We start from the raw sequence: 17,769 nt of genomic DNA on the forward strand, positions 1-17,769 counted from the left end.
TTTATCTACTTGCACTTTGACGTGCTTTCGAACTGCTAGGTGGGCAGGAGCTGGGACTGAGCAATAGGAGCTCACCCCGTCGCGGGGATTCGAGCCGCTGACCTTCCGATCTGCAAGCCCTAGGCTCTGTGGTTTAGACCACATTTATAAATTATAGCAGAGCAGTTCACAATTGCACAACGAAACCTTACAACAAAAAACACATTTAAAAAGTCAAAATCAGAAACCGCTAGCTCTTGTGGAAAGATGTACTCTTATTTCCCCTGCATAAGCCTGACAGAGTTGAAAGGTTTTCAGAAACAGCACATGCTGAATCTGTGTTGGCAGAGTATTCCACAATACTGGGCCAATGACACTAAAGGCTCAGTTTCCAGTCAAAGGAGTTTTGCCAATTTGGGGAATGAACAACAATGTTCCTGCAGATTATCTCAGTGATTGAGCTGGGATATAAGGGTTCGGGCAGTCCCTGCAGTATCCTGGGCCTTAAGTTGTTCAGGGCTTTGTAAATGACGACAAGGACCTTGAACCTGGCTGGGTAGTAGATGGGCAGCCAGTGGAGATGGTTTCACATATTGTCAGCCAGATGCCCCCCTATCAGCAATCCGGTTACCACATTCTGCACCAGCTGATGTTTCCATTAGGGAAAAAGGGGCACTGCCCCACCAACCGCAGTCTACTCTGAGTCAGCCTGCACCTGCCTGCCTTTATACTTACAATCAGTCCAGGAGATGGTCCTGCCTATCAGCTTCCCCCTTCTCTTCAGCTACCCTTGTATAACTCAGCAGGGAAGAAGAGGACAGAAGTAGAATTAGTTGGCTCTGCCTGCCATTGGCTCTGGCACCACCTACTGTTGGGCTCTCTGCATTCTGCCCTACCAGTGACAATGGGCAAGAACCACCACTGTGATAACTGGTATGTACTGTATTGCTCCTCAGATACCCACCAGCTTCCCAGATAAGCACAAGTGTAACCTGTTCAGAAGAAAGTCAAGCTGTGCCCAAGGTAAGCATAGATTACAACTAAGAAATCCGAAGCTTCACAGAGAAAAAGATATGGAAGATCAGAAACCACAAGGAAAACAAACAAAGCCAGGAATGCAGACGCGCGCCTCACTTCCTGCTCTGCCAACACCTGCACTTTACATTTTAAAACAAAAAGCTTGACAAGGCAATCCAGATTTGGGCTAAAAATAAAAATAAAAATAAAAATAAAAATAAGGAAATAGATTATCTGAACCTATGCCAAGTTTCACATTTTAAACCTACTCAACTTATAGTACCACCCTGACTACAGGATTTAAGTGGTTTTAAGTGCCCTAATGTTGAAAACATTTAGAGGCTGCAAAGTGCAGCATAGATAATTTCCCTGACCTTTTCCTTGCACCAGCCAAGGCCACTGAATCTTTGCAAGACCTAGGTCTAGCATGGAATCCAAGGGCTAGACACTGGTCTAGGCAAACTAGGGTGGAGAGACGAAGACGACACAATTGGCAACACTACAGCACCCACTCAGAGCATCTACTGCCCTGCAAGAGACAATGCCTTTTATTCAGGGTTGGCTTCAGGCTTGAAGGGGCCGTCTGCAGACTTCCCTGGCAGTAGCAGGTGAAAAGCTATATCTGCCCTAACCGGATTCCTATCAGATTTCCACATCTTTCTGAATGGCTATTTCTTCTCTTGCAGCATGCAAAGGTGACCTTGCAAGAGTATTCTCAGACTACGTGGCCGAGCCTTTTATGAAGTGTGCCAAAAGGTGTTTATTCATTGCTGCATTTTACAATTACTGCCAAGAGGTACATTTGTTTCTCATAAGGATTATTTCCTCTTTTGGGTCAGAACTGTAATAGGAAGTTCAGTTCTATGATTTCATTTTATAGTTGCTGTTCCCTGGCTGGCACTGCAAAGTTAAGATTAGCACACCTTCTAAGAAGCTGCTCTTTATAGCGTCTCTCCTTGTAAAATCTCTAGGCAGAATGCTGCCATCAGCGTTTCTATGTTCAACATGCCTAACTACATTAGTACAGGCTTCAGAGAGTAACACCAGCTTCCTAACCCTTGTAGTATCTTTCAAAATACTCCCTTGCCTGCCTCTCAAATGCCCTGTGGGGAAGATTCTCACAGTCATTGGCTAGAGACAAAGGAAGACCTTTTTTTTGCCTGCTCATCTTATTTCCCTCTCTGTTTTGGAGTAGTTACTGTAATTATTTAACTTTATTTAAACTCCTAACTCATGACAGAATTGGGAGAATGTCTTTCTGCATAACTACATGAATTGTCATCTAATGAAAGCTCTGCAAAAGCACTCTACCATGCTTCTAAATGAAAATGATTTTATTGGTGCTCACTCAGTCATGAGTAAGTTTGTTTCGTATTGGAGGCTTGTAAAAACATACAATTCATAGCAAACTAGGAGCCTGGCAAGTAGCATTATGAATATTTCACAATCAGGGCACTACTACTGCAGTTAAGTCTTCCTACTTTGAGAAAGTGTTTAGCATTTTCTGCAGAGGCTGGATTCTGGACTGCTTTGATTACTTGCTTTGTAGATTACATTTTCACTGTAATAAGGTTTTTTATGTTTTACAAGAAATATGTGTATTAAATGAAAAATCTGTGTACTGTGGAAGTTCTTGGGAGTTGATGATAGCAAACATGTTGAAAATGTGCCCCAGAATTAAAAAAAGATAAAAATCTTTTTTAAAGCCTGCAATGACATCATGCAAAAACAAACCAACAAACCCAAGCCACTCAGTATATCACAATAAATGCAGCATGTGTTTACTCAGAAGTAAGCCCCATTATGTTCAATGTGTTTTACTCTCTAGTAAGTTTGCCTGGGATTCATTAGAGCTCAGCCTTCCTGTTGCAAACCTGCCAGTTCAAGGTACCTGCAGTGTCCTTTACTCTAAATCTTCTCTAGTAATTCCTGGTTTATAGATGAGCAAATAGCAGGTTTCAGTGAGAGAGGTCAAACTCACAGGAGAGGCCTAGTGAAAAATAAATGGGTCCAGTTGGTATAAGCCCTGCACTGTGATTTACACTAAGAGCAATTCGCATGAAATCAGTCATTACCACAGCTGAAGGGTTAGAGCATTAACTCTCTTTATCTCCGATGTAGTGCTCTTAACCACCAGCTAAAACTGATGTTCATGGGGATTATGACTTATGTAATGACTGTGAATGCTCTGAATTAGACACCAAAGCATTTGTCAGTAGGAATGCAAAAGACTTTTGCTTTCAGTCTCAATACATTTCAGACTCTGGGCCCAAATAATTCAGCAAGTGGTAGCTGTTCAGTTTCAACATTTTAAGAGGCAAAATATTTGTAGAACTACTTTTTAATTGACTCTTCGGTTGCAGCTTCGACACTTAGACAATGCAGATTAAAGTACATAAGAGGAAGAACAGCACGAGTCAGTTCCAATTTCTGCTGCTGGACTAAGTGGCAGATAGGTCCCAGAGCTAGGATATAACAAGTGTTATGTATTTGTGTGTGGCCCACCTATTCTTCAGTTGTTTTAACTGATTTTAATATTTTCTCGTTGTCATAATCTGCCCTGGGACCTTATGGTGAAGGGTGGGGAAGAAATTCAGTAAAATAATATCAATCCTGCTGCTCCAATGGGCAGCTCTTTGAGCAGACCAAGGCATACTGTTTCCAAAACTGGTGTGCCAAATATTTCTGGGATGCCCACAGGCAGGGTATGGATACAATAGTGACCCCCCCATTCTGCTGTTGTCATTGAGTATCTGATCATGGAGGCAGAGGACCTATCTGTCATTTGCCCAACGCTTTAAAAAAATCCATCTAAACAGGTGGCCATGACCACATCTTGTGACAGCAAAGCCCACAACTGAATTACGCACAGTGTGAAAAAGCACTTTCTGTCTTCAGCTATGTCCACTCTATGTTCCCCCAGAGTTCTAATATTTTGAGTTGGCGAAGAATTTCTTTCTCATTCTCTCGCCATCATTTATAATTTAATAACTCAGTTGGGCAGGTACCACAAGCATTACAGGGGAAGCACAGCTGAAGCTGAACTGAGCCCCTCCCATGACACACTCCCCCAGTAACATTAAATAAGAACCATGTGATACCATCATGTCCAGAGATTCCCTGCCTGCTGTATGCAGCAGCCAATGAGCTGCAAGTGGGGAAACACTGAAGGTTTTATAACGACACATGTACTACTCACAGCTGTCCATGGAGGCGCAGGTCAGTTCTGTATCCAGGGGAGCTGTCTACCAGTTCCATCTGGTACGCAGGCTGAGACCCTACGTGCCTGCGGACTGTCTCGCCAGAGTGGTGCATGCTCTAGTTATCTCCCGCTTTGACTACTGCAATGCACTCTACGTGGGGCTACCTTTGAAGGTGACCCAGAAACTACAACTAATCCAGAATGCGGCAGCTAGACTGGTGACTGGGGGCAGCCGGCGAGACTACATAACACCGGTCTTGAAAGACCTACATTGGCTCCCAGTACGTTTCCGAGCACAATTCAAAGTGTTGGTGTTGACCTTTAAAGCCCTAAACGGCCTCGGCCCAGTACACTTGAAGGAGCGTCTCCACCCCCATCATTCTGCCTGGATGCTGAGGTCCAGTGCTGAGGGCTTTCTGGCGGTTCCCTCACTGCGAGAAGCAAAGCTACAGGCAGAGGGCCTTCTCGGTAGTGGTGCCCGCCCTGTGGAACGCCCTCCCATCAGATGTTAAAGAGATGAACAACTACCTGACATTTAGAAGACATCGGAAGGCAGCCCTATTCAGGGAAGTTTTTAATGTGTGACATTTTGATGTATTTTTAATCTTTGTTGGAGGCTGCCCAGAGTGGGAGGCCCAGCGAGATGGGTGGGGTACAAATAATAAATTATTATTATTTATTATTGTTGTTGTTGTTATTACTACTACTACTACTACTACTACTACTACTCCTACTACTAGAGTAGCAGCCATGGAGCCCGCCTAACTTGCAGTTTTGGCTTTTATTTCTATAGGCTAAGACTTGCCGTTGGTCACACCACTCAAGTGCTACAGTCACCACGTACATTGTGCCATAATGTTTAATCAACTGAAAATCTCACATGTACAATTTGTTAACATGAGGGTCAGCCCAAACACACACACAACATACTCGGTGCTCTGAGGTCTCCAGAGTCTTTACTTTTGAGTTTGTCAACAGCCAAAAAAGAAAAAGGGGAAAAGGAAACAGAACGACAAAGCCACCAGATTTCCCCCTCCTTCTGCTAGATGTGTGCCACAGCACTATGTTCAGATGGTAGCTGACTTGACTTGAGACGTACATTGCTTTGGGTATTCCAGTTACATACAAGGTGCCAAATGAAGAGGTGTTAAGGTGCTGGGTCCTTCGTGTCCCAAGTATTTCTCAGTAGATTGCCTTGGCTTCGTTTTCCAGTAACAGAAGTCTTGGCTTGGTAGGCCTTCTACTTTCATGCCCGTTGAGCTTGCTGCTCTCCTTGCTGGCTCAAAGCTCCTCCATCTCTCTTCCAGGCTATTTTCACCCTGTAATTTAACAGTCCTCTTTCTCTCCCCTTTTATACACCTTCCCTCTTGAGTATTTCTTACAGCTGGTTCAAAGCGGATGCCAATGGATCATCTGGGTGATGTAAGGAGAGGAAGAAAAGACACATTCATTATTTACAGCTGCTCGTTTGCTCTTATAATTTTGAGATGGCTCAGAGGGATGAGAGAGTGTGGATTAAGTTCTCAGAAGGTGAATCACATCCTGACATTGTATACAGTAGCTCATTCTCTCTTCAAGCAACCAGGTTTGATGCATCAGCATTCTGTGCTCTGCAAAGAAATAACGAAAGGGTACACATGTTGGCATGTTTAATCTCTCTATATTTGTTATTTCGATTTATACCCCGCCTTTCTACATATAGTACCCAAGGTTCCTAAAAGCAATGATGATAATGTTCTATTCACCAAAGTGGTAAAATTACATCTGGCATGGATACAGCCAGTTTAATTCTAACTGGTAGAGCCAAAGAGTACTTTGCACATGGTAAATTGTTTCATATGTATCCTTGCCTATGGACAATGTAGAAGTGCGAACTTCTGACAGGAAGCCAATCATACAATGAAAAAGGACATAGGTACACCCTTCCCATGCCATGGTGCATGCAAATCAGTAGGCAACAGCAGCACCTGTGAAAGATCTTATTTGTCAAGTAAGAAGAGGCCCCAATCAATTTCTGGTTGATTCAGAAAAGATAGGACAAAGGCTCTGAAATATAATGATGGAAATGATGTAATGTGAAGTGTACATTCAGATGGAATGCCTGTGACTTGTTTAACTTGTTTATAACATTTATATTCTTCCAGGGAGCTCGCAGCAGCATAGCACTAGGGTCTGGCACCCAGGTGCTGGGAAAACCAAGAATCTGCTTATTTATTGATTAAAATATTTATAGGCCACCCTCTCATATAAAATATCAGGTGGTATACAGCAAACTATGTAGGTGAATAAAACATAAAGTATAATTAAAAAAATACAAAATCATAGAAATGACTGGCTCCTCTTGAAAAGGTTTACACAACCGAATAGGTCTGCCGGCATGAAAAAGCAAACCCATGCAACATCACCATGTACCCACCCAATCTTCTCTCCTGCGTCCCCACCCCTCATGGCTACTTTCTAATCTAAACAAAAAAGAAGGGAAGAAGGTATTTGGAGAGCCAATTGTTGGTCTTCCATGTAAAGTCCAGTTTTAAGCACATCCATTACCAATCTTCTCTGGTAATGGATGTGTCAATCTTCTTTGACTAGTGGGCACTGTGGGGTCTGTGGCACAACTCAAAATGGCCGTCACGTTTAAAAGACCAGAGAAAGAGCCAAGACCTCAAAATGGAGTAGGAATTCCTCCAACCCCAAGAGGGGGAAAATACCTACATAAGCCAATGCAGTGCTTGCTCACTGTGAGAACCTCTTTGTACCTTCCTTCTATTCAGAATGAAAGTAAGGGTGGGTGTCCAATCCTGGCATCCAGTGAAATATGGGCCTTGTTAAGAGAGCCTACCCAATGTTGGCAGTGCAGCAAACAGAAACTGAGCAGGAGCAGCAAACAGTGTCTCATGTATTGTTGACTTCTGAAGAGATTTTTGCTGGGACCTTGTGTGGGTGCCACTTGAGGTACTGATATGCCCACTGGTGCCGACTTTGGCAACCTCTGCATTAGCCCATGTGCAAAATGCTCAAAATGCTCAATTTTTTTTTAAAAAAATGATCTTACCAATTAATAAAAGTGCTGTGGTACGGTGGAGGATTTTCACTTAAAGGCAAATCACTTGTTACCACGCTAGGAGTTATTGTTTGCAGTGGACAGTCAGCGAAATAAGGTGGTGGCGGTGGTGGGAATACCATTACAGTATCACCTACAAAAGAAAAATCCAACACTTTAAGGTCAAATTTATATGCAGTTCTCTTTGGAGCAACACGCAAGATAGCCCTACTTGTGATGTGCATTTCATTAAGAATCATCACTCCCAGGCATTAGGGCATCTTCAAAGCATTTGATTAAACTCTTATCAGTCTTTCGCTACTACACTTTGTTGGAAAACAATTGCACTTTTATTAGCATGCAGAATATTGTTGCTATTTATTAAATTTCCACACTGCCCTTCATCAAAGGATCACAGGGCAACTTAAAATATTTTGAAAATGCTTGGAGATTAAAGCTTTAAGATCTGCATTCGTCTAGACACACAAATGGTGTAACACCATAAACTGGAAGGTCCAAAATGCTGTTGTAGGGGCTATTGAGACAAGGGCTCTCAACACAATGTGAAGTAGTATTGCTATTATACTTTGTAAAATAGAATCCAGTTCTCTCATTAATTTCACCACTGTTCTGAGGAGTGTACTGTACTTCAAAAGCAGTCCTTGCAACTATACTTTGATTGGCAGATTCTGGAGTTTATTTTCTTACCCACCCTGACTTCTTCTTCCACCATTCCCACATTCCAATTCCAAAATTCTTCCCTCCCCTCCTAATCCACCCCTCAAGTGCTGGGGAGGAATGGGGCATCCTTGCAAGTGTCTCCTGTTGCTGACATCTAGGGACTGCCCACTTGGAAGACTTCTTGGCTGTGTCATTCACTTACCCACTGTAACTTGAAATGATTCAGGATCCAGCTGTTCTTCTTCATTGACAGAAGACTCCTGGACGAAATTTATGTTTTGTTTCTTTTTAATGTGAGCTATCACAAAGAAACACAATCCAATGAGCACAATCAAAGGTCCCATGGTCTGAACAGAATGAAATCCACAATCCTGGAGTTCAACATTAGAAGTATTGCTATGGTTAAACTGTTGGTAGCGCCAACCTGGGCTACATCCCGGAATCCAAATGCCAAGGACGCTGATTAGCATCCCACTAGTTAAAAATAAAAAACCAAAGACAAGGAACTGAGCAAACTGGCAGTTTCCTCGACAAAAAACAAACCCGTACACCTGGTCATCTTGCAATTGCACCTCTCTGAGGTAGCCTTTAGCTCTCGATTGCGCCAGAATTATACAAACTAGTCCAGTAACAGCAAGCAGAGGCCCAATGATTTTGAGGGCTCCTTTACAGTCACCAAAGGCACCACTTGGGCATGTCTGCAACACAAACATCGAAAGCAGAAATCCAGCACATAACAACGTAATGCCAAAAACGAAAAGGAAAGAGATAAGTTTCCTAGGATGTCCATTATCTCCTTCATGCATGGAACCAGGAACTGGATACATTATTATTATTATTTTTAAATCCCTCTTCAAACCAAGGAATAACAAGTTTTCTTCTATGGAGATCAGAATGACATTACCACTTCAGTAGGCCTGAGAACGAAAACGAAAAGAGGACTATGATTATTAAGCCAAGGGCAACAACAGATAATTCACATATTGAGTCTGTCCCTTATTTACACCTGCTGGGTGGGAAAAGGATTGCTCCCAGGCAGAGTTGGGGATATGACATGGGAGAGGAGGAAGTTAGCTGAATCCTCTGCTTGCTCAGGGAGTGGTCTTGCCTATGAGAACGCTATGTTACATCAGAATAAGAGGCAGCTCAATCTGAAAATACTTTCACTGAAGTCAGGGTAAAGCTCAAGATGCAAGCCCCACCTTCCCCCTCTCTGTTACCACCTCCCCACCACATACAACGGATGGCAGGAGAGTCTGACCAACTCTGCAACCAGTTGTGGCATTAACCCCAGGAGTACATAAACTAGAATATAGTTCACATACATCAACATGTGTGGCATAGGGCCATAGCCTTCTGCCTCCATGGCTGGAGAGTTTGAAACACAACAAGTGGGAATTGTTCCCTACTAGGAACTGTGGTGAAGGAGAACACTTTGCACAAACAACAAATGATGAATAAGGCTAGTCTTCTCAGATCTTTTACAGATGCAAATAACTACCAGGAACCTCAAGCATAGGCTGCAAAGACAAGGCACCTCACACAGATAAACAAGGGGGCGGTGACTCACTAGAGAAAGAGAGCTCATGTCCAGAGTTTGAACCTCTTCCATTTCTAATGCCCCAAAGGAAGTAAAAAAAAAAGTGTGTGTCTTGAGCAACACAGTGTCTCTCAACCCTCTATGTGTCCTTCCTCAGCATCTCTCACTTGGAGGTCCCTGAGTCAGTATGCAATTTGCAGTGAAGGGCTCTCAACTGTTTACAATAGTACAAGCAAGCTCCTACCATGCCTTCACAACCTTCCCCGGCCCCAAAGGTAGGTTCTCAGGGGATCAGATTGGAAAAGAGTGTTGGCTGCAAGCAATGATGGACATGTATCAGTGTTTATCACTAGCACTGAGGCAGGGCTGCTCACTTTTGTAGGTACCCTTGTTCAGATATCCACATGGCTCTCTCTTGCTGCACCAGGGACTTGAGGTTTGTTTCAATGAAGCTAGTAAATGTTGTAAACTTAATTCAGTAGAATTGAATAAACTCTCAGGGTGGCTGAAATGTAGAGAGATCGACAGGCTGTGGTGCATGGCTAGAGCAACAGCCTACCTCAAATCTGGTGCCCTCCAGATGTTTTAGACTACAACTCCCATCAACTGGTCTTTAGCCATGCTGGAGTTGGAGTCCTAAACATCTGGAAGGAAGCAGCTTGGGGGAAGGTAGGGCTGGAGTGCTGACTCTCACTGAGGGAAACCTGAGTTCAGATATCAATAGCTAACAAGCTCTGGGAGGCTTTATGCAATCCTTCTTAGACTAGTGTACCTCACAGGGGTGCTGTGGGGGATAAAATGGGCCAACTCCATGTAAGATGCATTGAGCATCTTGGGATATAAATGTGATAGACAAATAAAGACCATGGCAGACAGGCAGGAAGAGGCAAGGATTTGTATGCACTTAGAAGGACAGAAGTCCAAAGTCCATTTGCAACTATTAAAACAGAAAGCAAACCCTCATTTGTGTGGCTGGTCACAACACAAGTTAAATTGCAAACCTTCACACCTGTAAAAATGTAATTATGATTGCAAGGATTCCTTGTAAGGAAATAAAGGACTGCAGAGAGACCATGAAGAAAAATGCAGTTTGCTTCCTAGCCCCAAACCCACGTGCACAAAACAGGCCAGGATTTTACTCCTCAATGTGATATACATGATCCAGAGGGGATGAAATAGCAGGTCCCCATCTCCCCCAGCACTTTATCCTAGCAGGACTGCATAAGAGGGTTTATTCCATGTGATCAGCTTCAGCTCATAAGGCAACAACTTCAACCCTGCTCTTACCTCTAGACACCTGCCCTCAATAAAGGAGGAAAATGACAGCACCCTGGCATCATGCAAGACATGTTGAATTATAAACCAAATGGTTCTACCTATCTGAGACATATTGGGGAACAGCACAGACTAGCCAAAATATCCCAGTCCACTGTGTGGATACAAGTAAAAGACTCCTTCCAGGAACACCAACATGGGGGGGGGGGGAGCTTAACAAGTCACATGGTACTTTGTTTAAGGATGCTGGGAATTGCAGCTCTGTAAGGGGTAAGCTACGGTTTCCAGGATTTCCTGCGGGAACTAATGTTTTTTACATGTATGGTGTGTATGAAGCCTTTGCTACAGCTCAACAGGTCTGGATCTGTCCAGTGTTCATATGAGAAACTGTCCAATAAGCCCCCTGTAGGCTAATATAAGCTTCTTGAAGTGATAAATTAGGCAATGAACATTGCTGTAGGGTAAGGTAAATAATGCTGTGTACACATTCCTGTTTAGTCTGTATCCAGTGCATCCCCACTGCAGCCTAGGAAGCAATGTACAACCAATGTTAACTCACATCTTTCCTGTATCTATCCTGTAATTTCTTAGGAAATGCTGTGCTTTAATCATGTGTATTTTCTCCAAACCAGCTGCAATCCAAATGGGAAAAAGAACAACTTAGCTGTGTTTTAAGCCCATAATGCATAAAACACCTAAAAGCTATACACTGTGAAGAATTTACATCTTGCTCCTTGCAAGGGGCTCTGTAAGATTTTCATAACGCAACGACAGCTCTTTTACTCCATCACAAGGGAACAGTATCCCTGGTCTCTATTGTGGGGATATTGAAAAGAATGGAACACTTAGCGGAGTATGAGCTTTTATGTATTTAAGAGAATTTGTATGCCACTTAATTGTAAATAGAACCTCTAAACGGTTTGCAGAGGTTTTACACATGTAGAATAACTGTGCTCAGGATGGGATACAGGAATGTGCCTGAACTCTCTGATTATCCGTGTGCAGAACGGGGTGGACAGAGAGAGAAAAAGCAACATACACATCCTGTGCAGTTTAGTTTGGCATTGCAGATCCTCAGGTGTGCCAAAGGGCAGCATGGCCTTTAAGTCCCTAAAGACACTGCAACGAAAAGCGCCCCACTCACTGGTAGGGTGCTTGTGCATGGAGGTTTTTCCAGAAGTGATTTCTTTCTACGTTTGGTAAATTTATAGCATCAAACTGGAAGCAGAGTAAAGCCTTCCATAAATAAAGCTTCATACTTCCCTGCTAAAACATGATAGAAAGTCATAAAACCAGGACAAATGGAAATAATTTGAAATAATATAAAGTCTACATAAAAGAAAAATATGGACGTCTTTATTGCTGTTTTAGAGGAAGTGTCCTTTCCTCACCAATCTTGTAGCAATGTAATTTAGCAGACACAAATATATATAAAAGGGAAGTCGGGCATATTTTTTTAATTCTTTCAATACCACAAAATAATGAACACAAAGAACTCTCTGTTGTGGGTTTCACATTGGGGAATCTAGCGCCTATGCTAGAAAATTTATATAGCTTCCTTTTCAATGAACTTTAATCTGTAAAACTAAGGAAGTTCTACCATAACACATTAAGAGTGCCTATTTGGTTTTTGATGAAGTCATCAAAGCTTGCCATCCCCACAACCCCCACATTGTCTCAACGTAGAATGTGCCAACTGTACCATTTGAAGATCTGGCATTTATATGCTACTCAAATTTACTCATAGTGAACTGCAGCAAAGGAGAGAGGAAACTAGGATTCGAAATATTAGTGAACCTAGGGTCATATGCCGTGGGAATTATGAAGTCAAAACAGTAGAAAAGATCATGAAGTACACTGAGGCTCCAACCCAATGTGTATTTACTCAAGAATAACTCCATGAGACTTTGGAGTAAGCATAAACAGGATTCAGTAGAAACCTCTGAATTAATTTCCTGACACTTAACAGACACTAACACAGAATCAGCTAAAATGAGTTGTGATTTAAAGCCTGTTTAAAGGCCAACTCAACAGCTGTAATGACTGACCAGAACTCCAAGGTATTTCACCATCACTTAACAGTGAGCTTTGCTCCCATACATTTCAGAAGGGGCTTACTCTCAAGTAATTGGGTACAGGACAGCAACCCAAGTGTAGCTGGATCTGGGTTAGAATACGAGATACCTGCCACCTGCAGACTCCCACTGAAAACTAAGGAAACCAAAACTTCATTGAATTAGGAGCTTTAACTGGATAACTAATAATAATCTTGTGTGTGTTTATAAATAGGAGTTTTTAGTTTGTTAAAACTTGCTGAAGCTTTAAGGGTTGCTGCCCCTTTGTAAACCAAAACCAAAACACAACACCCTTTTGAGAAAGAATCATAGTTCAGTGGAAGAGCACATGCTGTGCATGCAGGTGGTCTCAGGTTCACCCCCTGGCATCTCCTGATACGGTGGAGGAAAGACTCCTGCCTAAAACCTTGAGAGCCACTACTAGTCAGAGTAAACAATACTAAGCTAGAGGGACAGGTAGTCTGACTCAGTACACAGCAACTTCCTATGTTCCTAACAATACAGTGAGATGTGAGGTCCTCATTCCATCAAAAAATAAGGACCGAGAAATGATTAATGGGCTTCCACCTACAACACAAGCAGGAGATTGCATATGACATGTACTGTGTACCTTCCAATATATGCAGTTATCTATGCTAAAGACTGACAGCATTAAAAGCTAGACATTATTCAAAATCAAGAGTAGCTCTGGATGTTAATAGATTGCTGCCAGACAGATGCACAAGTGACTTTTTTCATTCAATATAGATGTTTATTGATAATGACTGAAGAAAAGATAAACACATGAGGAACACGTAGCTCATAGACAAGGGGTGAAGAGTCTTCAGCCTTCCAGTTGTTGTTGGACTTTGACTCCCTTCGGCCCCAGCGAGCACAGCCAAGGGCAAAGGATGATGGGAGTTGCTGTCCAATAACATCAGGAGAGTCACTGGTTGCCTGCCAGAGATGCATATAAAAGTATGCCTTAGCAAGCAGCCATGCACAAGTGCATCTTTGAAACTTATAAGAAAAGATTAGGGTACATATGGCTGGAAGCACTTCTGCAGTTAAATCTGAAGCTATTTTTTTTGTAATCAAATAGGCACATTTGTTAAAGTATTGAATTGCATTTGGGAGACCTGGTTCAAATATCCACCCAGCTGTGACCTTCGGCCAGTCACTGAGTCTCAGCCTAACCAACTTGCAAGGTTGTTGTGCCAATAAAATGCAGAAGTGGGTGCTCCTTGGAGGAAAGGCAGGAAATAAATGAAATATTATTCTTTTTTTTTAATGCTGAGTCAACAGGAGCAAAACACCCCTAAAGGATCTGTTGACATACCCCTACTGAAGAATGAGTTCAGCAATGACTTTGAAACATTCTTTTCTGCAAGTATGCATATTTCCCCATTTAGATTGCTAACTTTTTTTACACAGTTTGCATGCATCCCCTTTCCCCATAACAAAACATTAAGAATGCCAAAACTCATTGTGTGCAGTGTTTGTGAAAGGGGGGAAATCAGTCTGCTAGTAAGACAATAAATGTTGTGTCATCCAACTACAGTTAGCAGGTACCGAAGGGAATATACTAATCCGATCTGGCGCCAGCAACCTGTACACACAGACATGGTTGCTCCTGGGTGTTGTTGGTTCAGCATTAAAGGTAAGGGCAGAGAGCATGACCTGTAAAAAGGAGACAGCATAGGAACATAGGAAGTTGCCTGATACCGAGGCAGAGCACTGGTCCCTCGCTACTGACTGACCGGCAGCTGCTCTCTACGGTTTGAGACAGGGCATGACTTTCCCAGCCCAACAGATGCTCTACCACTAAGCTGCGGCCACAGTGCATGGGGCATGAGCGCCCATTTCTTCGCGTGAAGATCGCGACCCCTTGCACACAAGGACACCCTGCAACGAGTCAAAAGCGCGGCCTTTTCCCAAGGACACACCTGGCGGGCAAGCGCCCAGCCCGAGACACAAGCAGGCGCTTTTACGCACGCCATGTCCACCCCCGTGATGGTCGGCACGTACCAACCCCCCCACCACCTTAAACGCCACCCAGAGGAGTGCGGTAGCATGGCAGGAAACTGTGAGGAGGGAGAGAGAAAAGCTGCAATACCCTGAGGATGGGGAAAGCGTCGGCCCTCGCCTAATGCACCCGGAGGAAGGCGGGTGGGCTGTTGTTTTCCTCCCCAGAGGCGAGAAAGCTCCAGCCTCTCATTGGCGCTCTGGGGGAAAGGGAGCCTCTCTTTCGCCTCCTGCACCTCGGCCCCAGCCGCCATTCCCGCCACGACACCCAGGATAGGCTCCCCCCCGTCGCCTCTCTTCTTTCCCCCTCCGCCTCATGACCCGAGAGAGGTTGCTGGCGGCACAAGAAGCGCGGCGAATACCTCCAAGCAGAGCGGCTCGAGGAGCGCCGCCTTCTCTTCGCTGGGGGGCGCGGAGTGAGGCGCTGCGCCGCTGGCCGACAGCCGGGCCGCCTCCCTTCGGCGTCGGGGGTTGACGTCGCTGGGTTGGGGCCGCCCGGAGTGACCTTGAGCGGGAGCCGCGCGGTGATTTTTTCCCTCTTTCCCTTCGGTCTCCGCTTCTGAAGGGAAAGAGAGGATTCTTTACCCGGCCAGCGCGCCGTCCTGTGCGAGGCAAGCGCGCCCTCTGGGGTGGCGAAGAAGCCCCCTCAGCACCGGGCGGGGAGGCGCGCCTGCGTCCGCCAAGCGGAGGGCGGCGACTGGGCAGGGAAAGTGCCTGAGGGCTGGGAGAGCAGGAATGGGGGCACTCTGGCTGCCCGGAGGGGTCCGTCATGCTAGGCGCCCCCTTCGTTGGAGGGCAAGGAAAGAAAGGGGGGTTTAAAATTAGCAGGACGCTCAAGGAACAGAAACCCCTCTAGTCCGCAGGTGCAAGCCGACTATTTCATTGCCAAGGAGAATAAAGCTGCCACCTAAATAAATAAAAAATACACCCCAAGTCTTTTAGATAATTTTGGATATATTCAATGCAATAAGAAAGGGCCATGCAGGAAGAAGCCAGGCTTCAACTTCCCATTTTCCCGTCTTGGGTTCTCTGTGGCAAACAGGCACATTTCATACTGTCACATTTTAAACGGCTGCAGGTTCACCAGAAAATGTGTAGTGGAAAAGACATTGGCCCTGGAGCTCCAGAAAATTAATTACCATATATGAGTTTATTGTGGAATCGGTATTGCTCCCACCTCAAGTCAAGCACATCCTGGTCAAAATTCCAGCTCCTACTTTTTTAACAGCAGGAAGTTTGTGATCTACAACCACTCCTTAGTGCCTTCTGTCTTTTGTCATGTGCGATTATGTTTTGGTGGGTGATAGGTATCTTTGCGCCCCTTTCCATTTGCTCTGCTCAGAGTACAACTCAGCCATTTGGTTCTACAGACCCCAACACCAAAGGAAACCTCCAGTATAACCACCATGAAACGTTAGCTGGGTGTTTAAGGCAGATAGTATTTCCTTTTGCACACTTCTCGGTAATTAATTTTTAAAAGTATGCACACTCTGGTTCAGAACTACATGCATGCCCAGCATGGGAAAAGGTAGCAAAAGTCAAGGGAGGAGTGTGAGAGAGGAAGGACAGAAAAACAGGGCAGGTATATTCTATCAAGCTCTGCTAGCTGGTATGGATGGCAGAACAGCAATGAATGTTGAATGAAAAATAAATGCATGGAAGATAATGTATCAGATGTATACAGAGAAAAATCAGATTAGAACGACACATTTGCAATATGAAGTTCTTCTGTGGAAGCATCCTAAGTACAGTAATAATAATAACAATTTAGTCTAATACCACCTCTGAATCTTTTCAGGATTGAGTTTCGGTTTGTTGACCCTTCTAGCACCTCAGCTGCCTTTCCTGATTCAGATGGAACAAGAGTTAGTTGTCCTTCACATACTGATGACACTTCACTTCAAATGACAGTTCCCATGGGCTTCATATAGATGTTAAATAGCATGGGGAACAAGATGGAACCCTGCAGGAGACCACAGGAAAACTGCCAATGCCTTGAACAGTGCCCCCCCTACTTTCTGGAAATAACTGTGGAGGTAGAACAATTTAAGTACAGTACCCCTAGTTCTCATGTTGAGCCCCTCCAGAAGGATATCATAGTATTTAATGGTATCAAAAGCCTCTGCAAAATCAAGAAAAATGAGCAAGGCTACATGCCCTCCTTCCATCTCTATCCTGACAAATGTAATTAACCAGGGCGACAGAGGTAGCTATGACCTGTCCTGAAGCCAGACAGAGATGGATCCAGACATTACGACTGCTCCATGCATCCCTGAAGCTGGACTGCCATCATCCTTTCCAACACCTTTCACTTAATGGGTATATTTGTCATTGGGTGGTAATTCTTTAACAGTTCATGGTCCAAGGATGTCCTCTTAAGACGGCAGTCCACTCTCCAGTAATTGTACACTTAGATGGTCTACATTTGCCAGCTTGCAACTAAGGGTTCATTCTTACATTGTAGTGATAGTATAGCTGCCACTGAGATCACAAAGGGCTCCTAACAAAATGGGCAGTTATTTTAAGAAGCGGTACATCAACCCAGTCTACTGTGGTAGGATCCAGCCAAGTGTAGGATTTTTACTACAGCAGTTTATGATGGGTTCAATGAAATGGTTATCCTGTTTTTCAGACGATATTAACCAAGCTAGGAAGATCTGAATTCAGCACACTTTGCTGGTATGGTTGAACTCATTCTAGCAAATAAAATGTTTCACGCAAAAAGTGTTTTAGATTAGAAACTTGCACACTCACGTTCATGGAGGTAGCCACACCAGAATAGTTGGCATAGCTAACCTGTGGCACTCCAAATGCTGCTAGACTACAGCTCCCCTAATTTCTGGCTTTTTGCCATGCTGCCTGGAGTTGATGGGAGCTAGAGTCCAATAGGGTTTGGAGGACCTCAGGTTAGCAACTGCTACCATGTAAAATTGGCTCCTCATTGTATAAAAAACAA

General features: G+C 43.9%; 1 protein-coding gene across 3 annotated transcripts; it reads right to left on the minus strand.

Moving 5' to 3' along the window:
* Nucleotides 1-5,039: 5,039 nt before the first annotated feature.
* Nucleotides 5,040-15,679, minus strand: TMEM171 (transmembrane protein 171). Of its 3 annotated transcripts, none has more exons than XM_083577454.1 (4): nucleotides 15,176-15,679; nucleotides 8,122-8,217; nucleotides 7,251-7,392; nucleotides 5,040-5,808 (listed from the first exon to the last, which is right to left on the minus strand). In XM_083577454.1, coding segments are annotated over exons 1-4 (648 nt in total). In that variant the 5' UTR covers nucleotides 15,585-15,679; the 3' UTR covers nucleotides 5,040-5,807. The 3 variants fall into 3 exon arrangements, with proteins under 3 accessions (XP_083433580.1, XP_083433579.1, XP_083433578.1); XM_083577453.1 differs by having other exon boundaries at nucleotides 8,122-8,836; nucleotides 15,176-15,289; XM_083577452.1 differs by lacking the exon at nucleotides 15,176-15,679 and having other exon boundaries at nucleotides 8,122-14,679.
* Between the last annotated feature and the right edge of the window lie 2,090 nt (nucleotides 15,680-17,769).

Source organism: Podarcis filfolensis, assembly GCF_964270895.1.
Source record: "Podarcis filfolensis genome assembly, chromosome: 11".
Classification (NCBI taxonomy): Eukaryota; Metazoa; Chordata; class Lepidosauria; order Squamata; family Lacertidae; genus Podarcis; species Podarcis filfolensis.

Coding starts and splice junctions, on each gene's coding strand:
- TMEM171 (XM_083577453.1), bottom strand. CDS start 8,746: ATGTATCCAGTTCCTGGTTCCATGCATGAAGGAGATAATGGACATCCT. Junction 7,393..8,121: donor ATCATTTCAAGTTACAGTGG/GTAAGTGAATGA, acceptor TTTCTTTTGTAG/GTGATACTGTAATGGTATTC.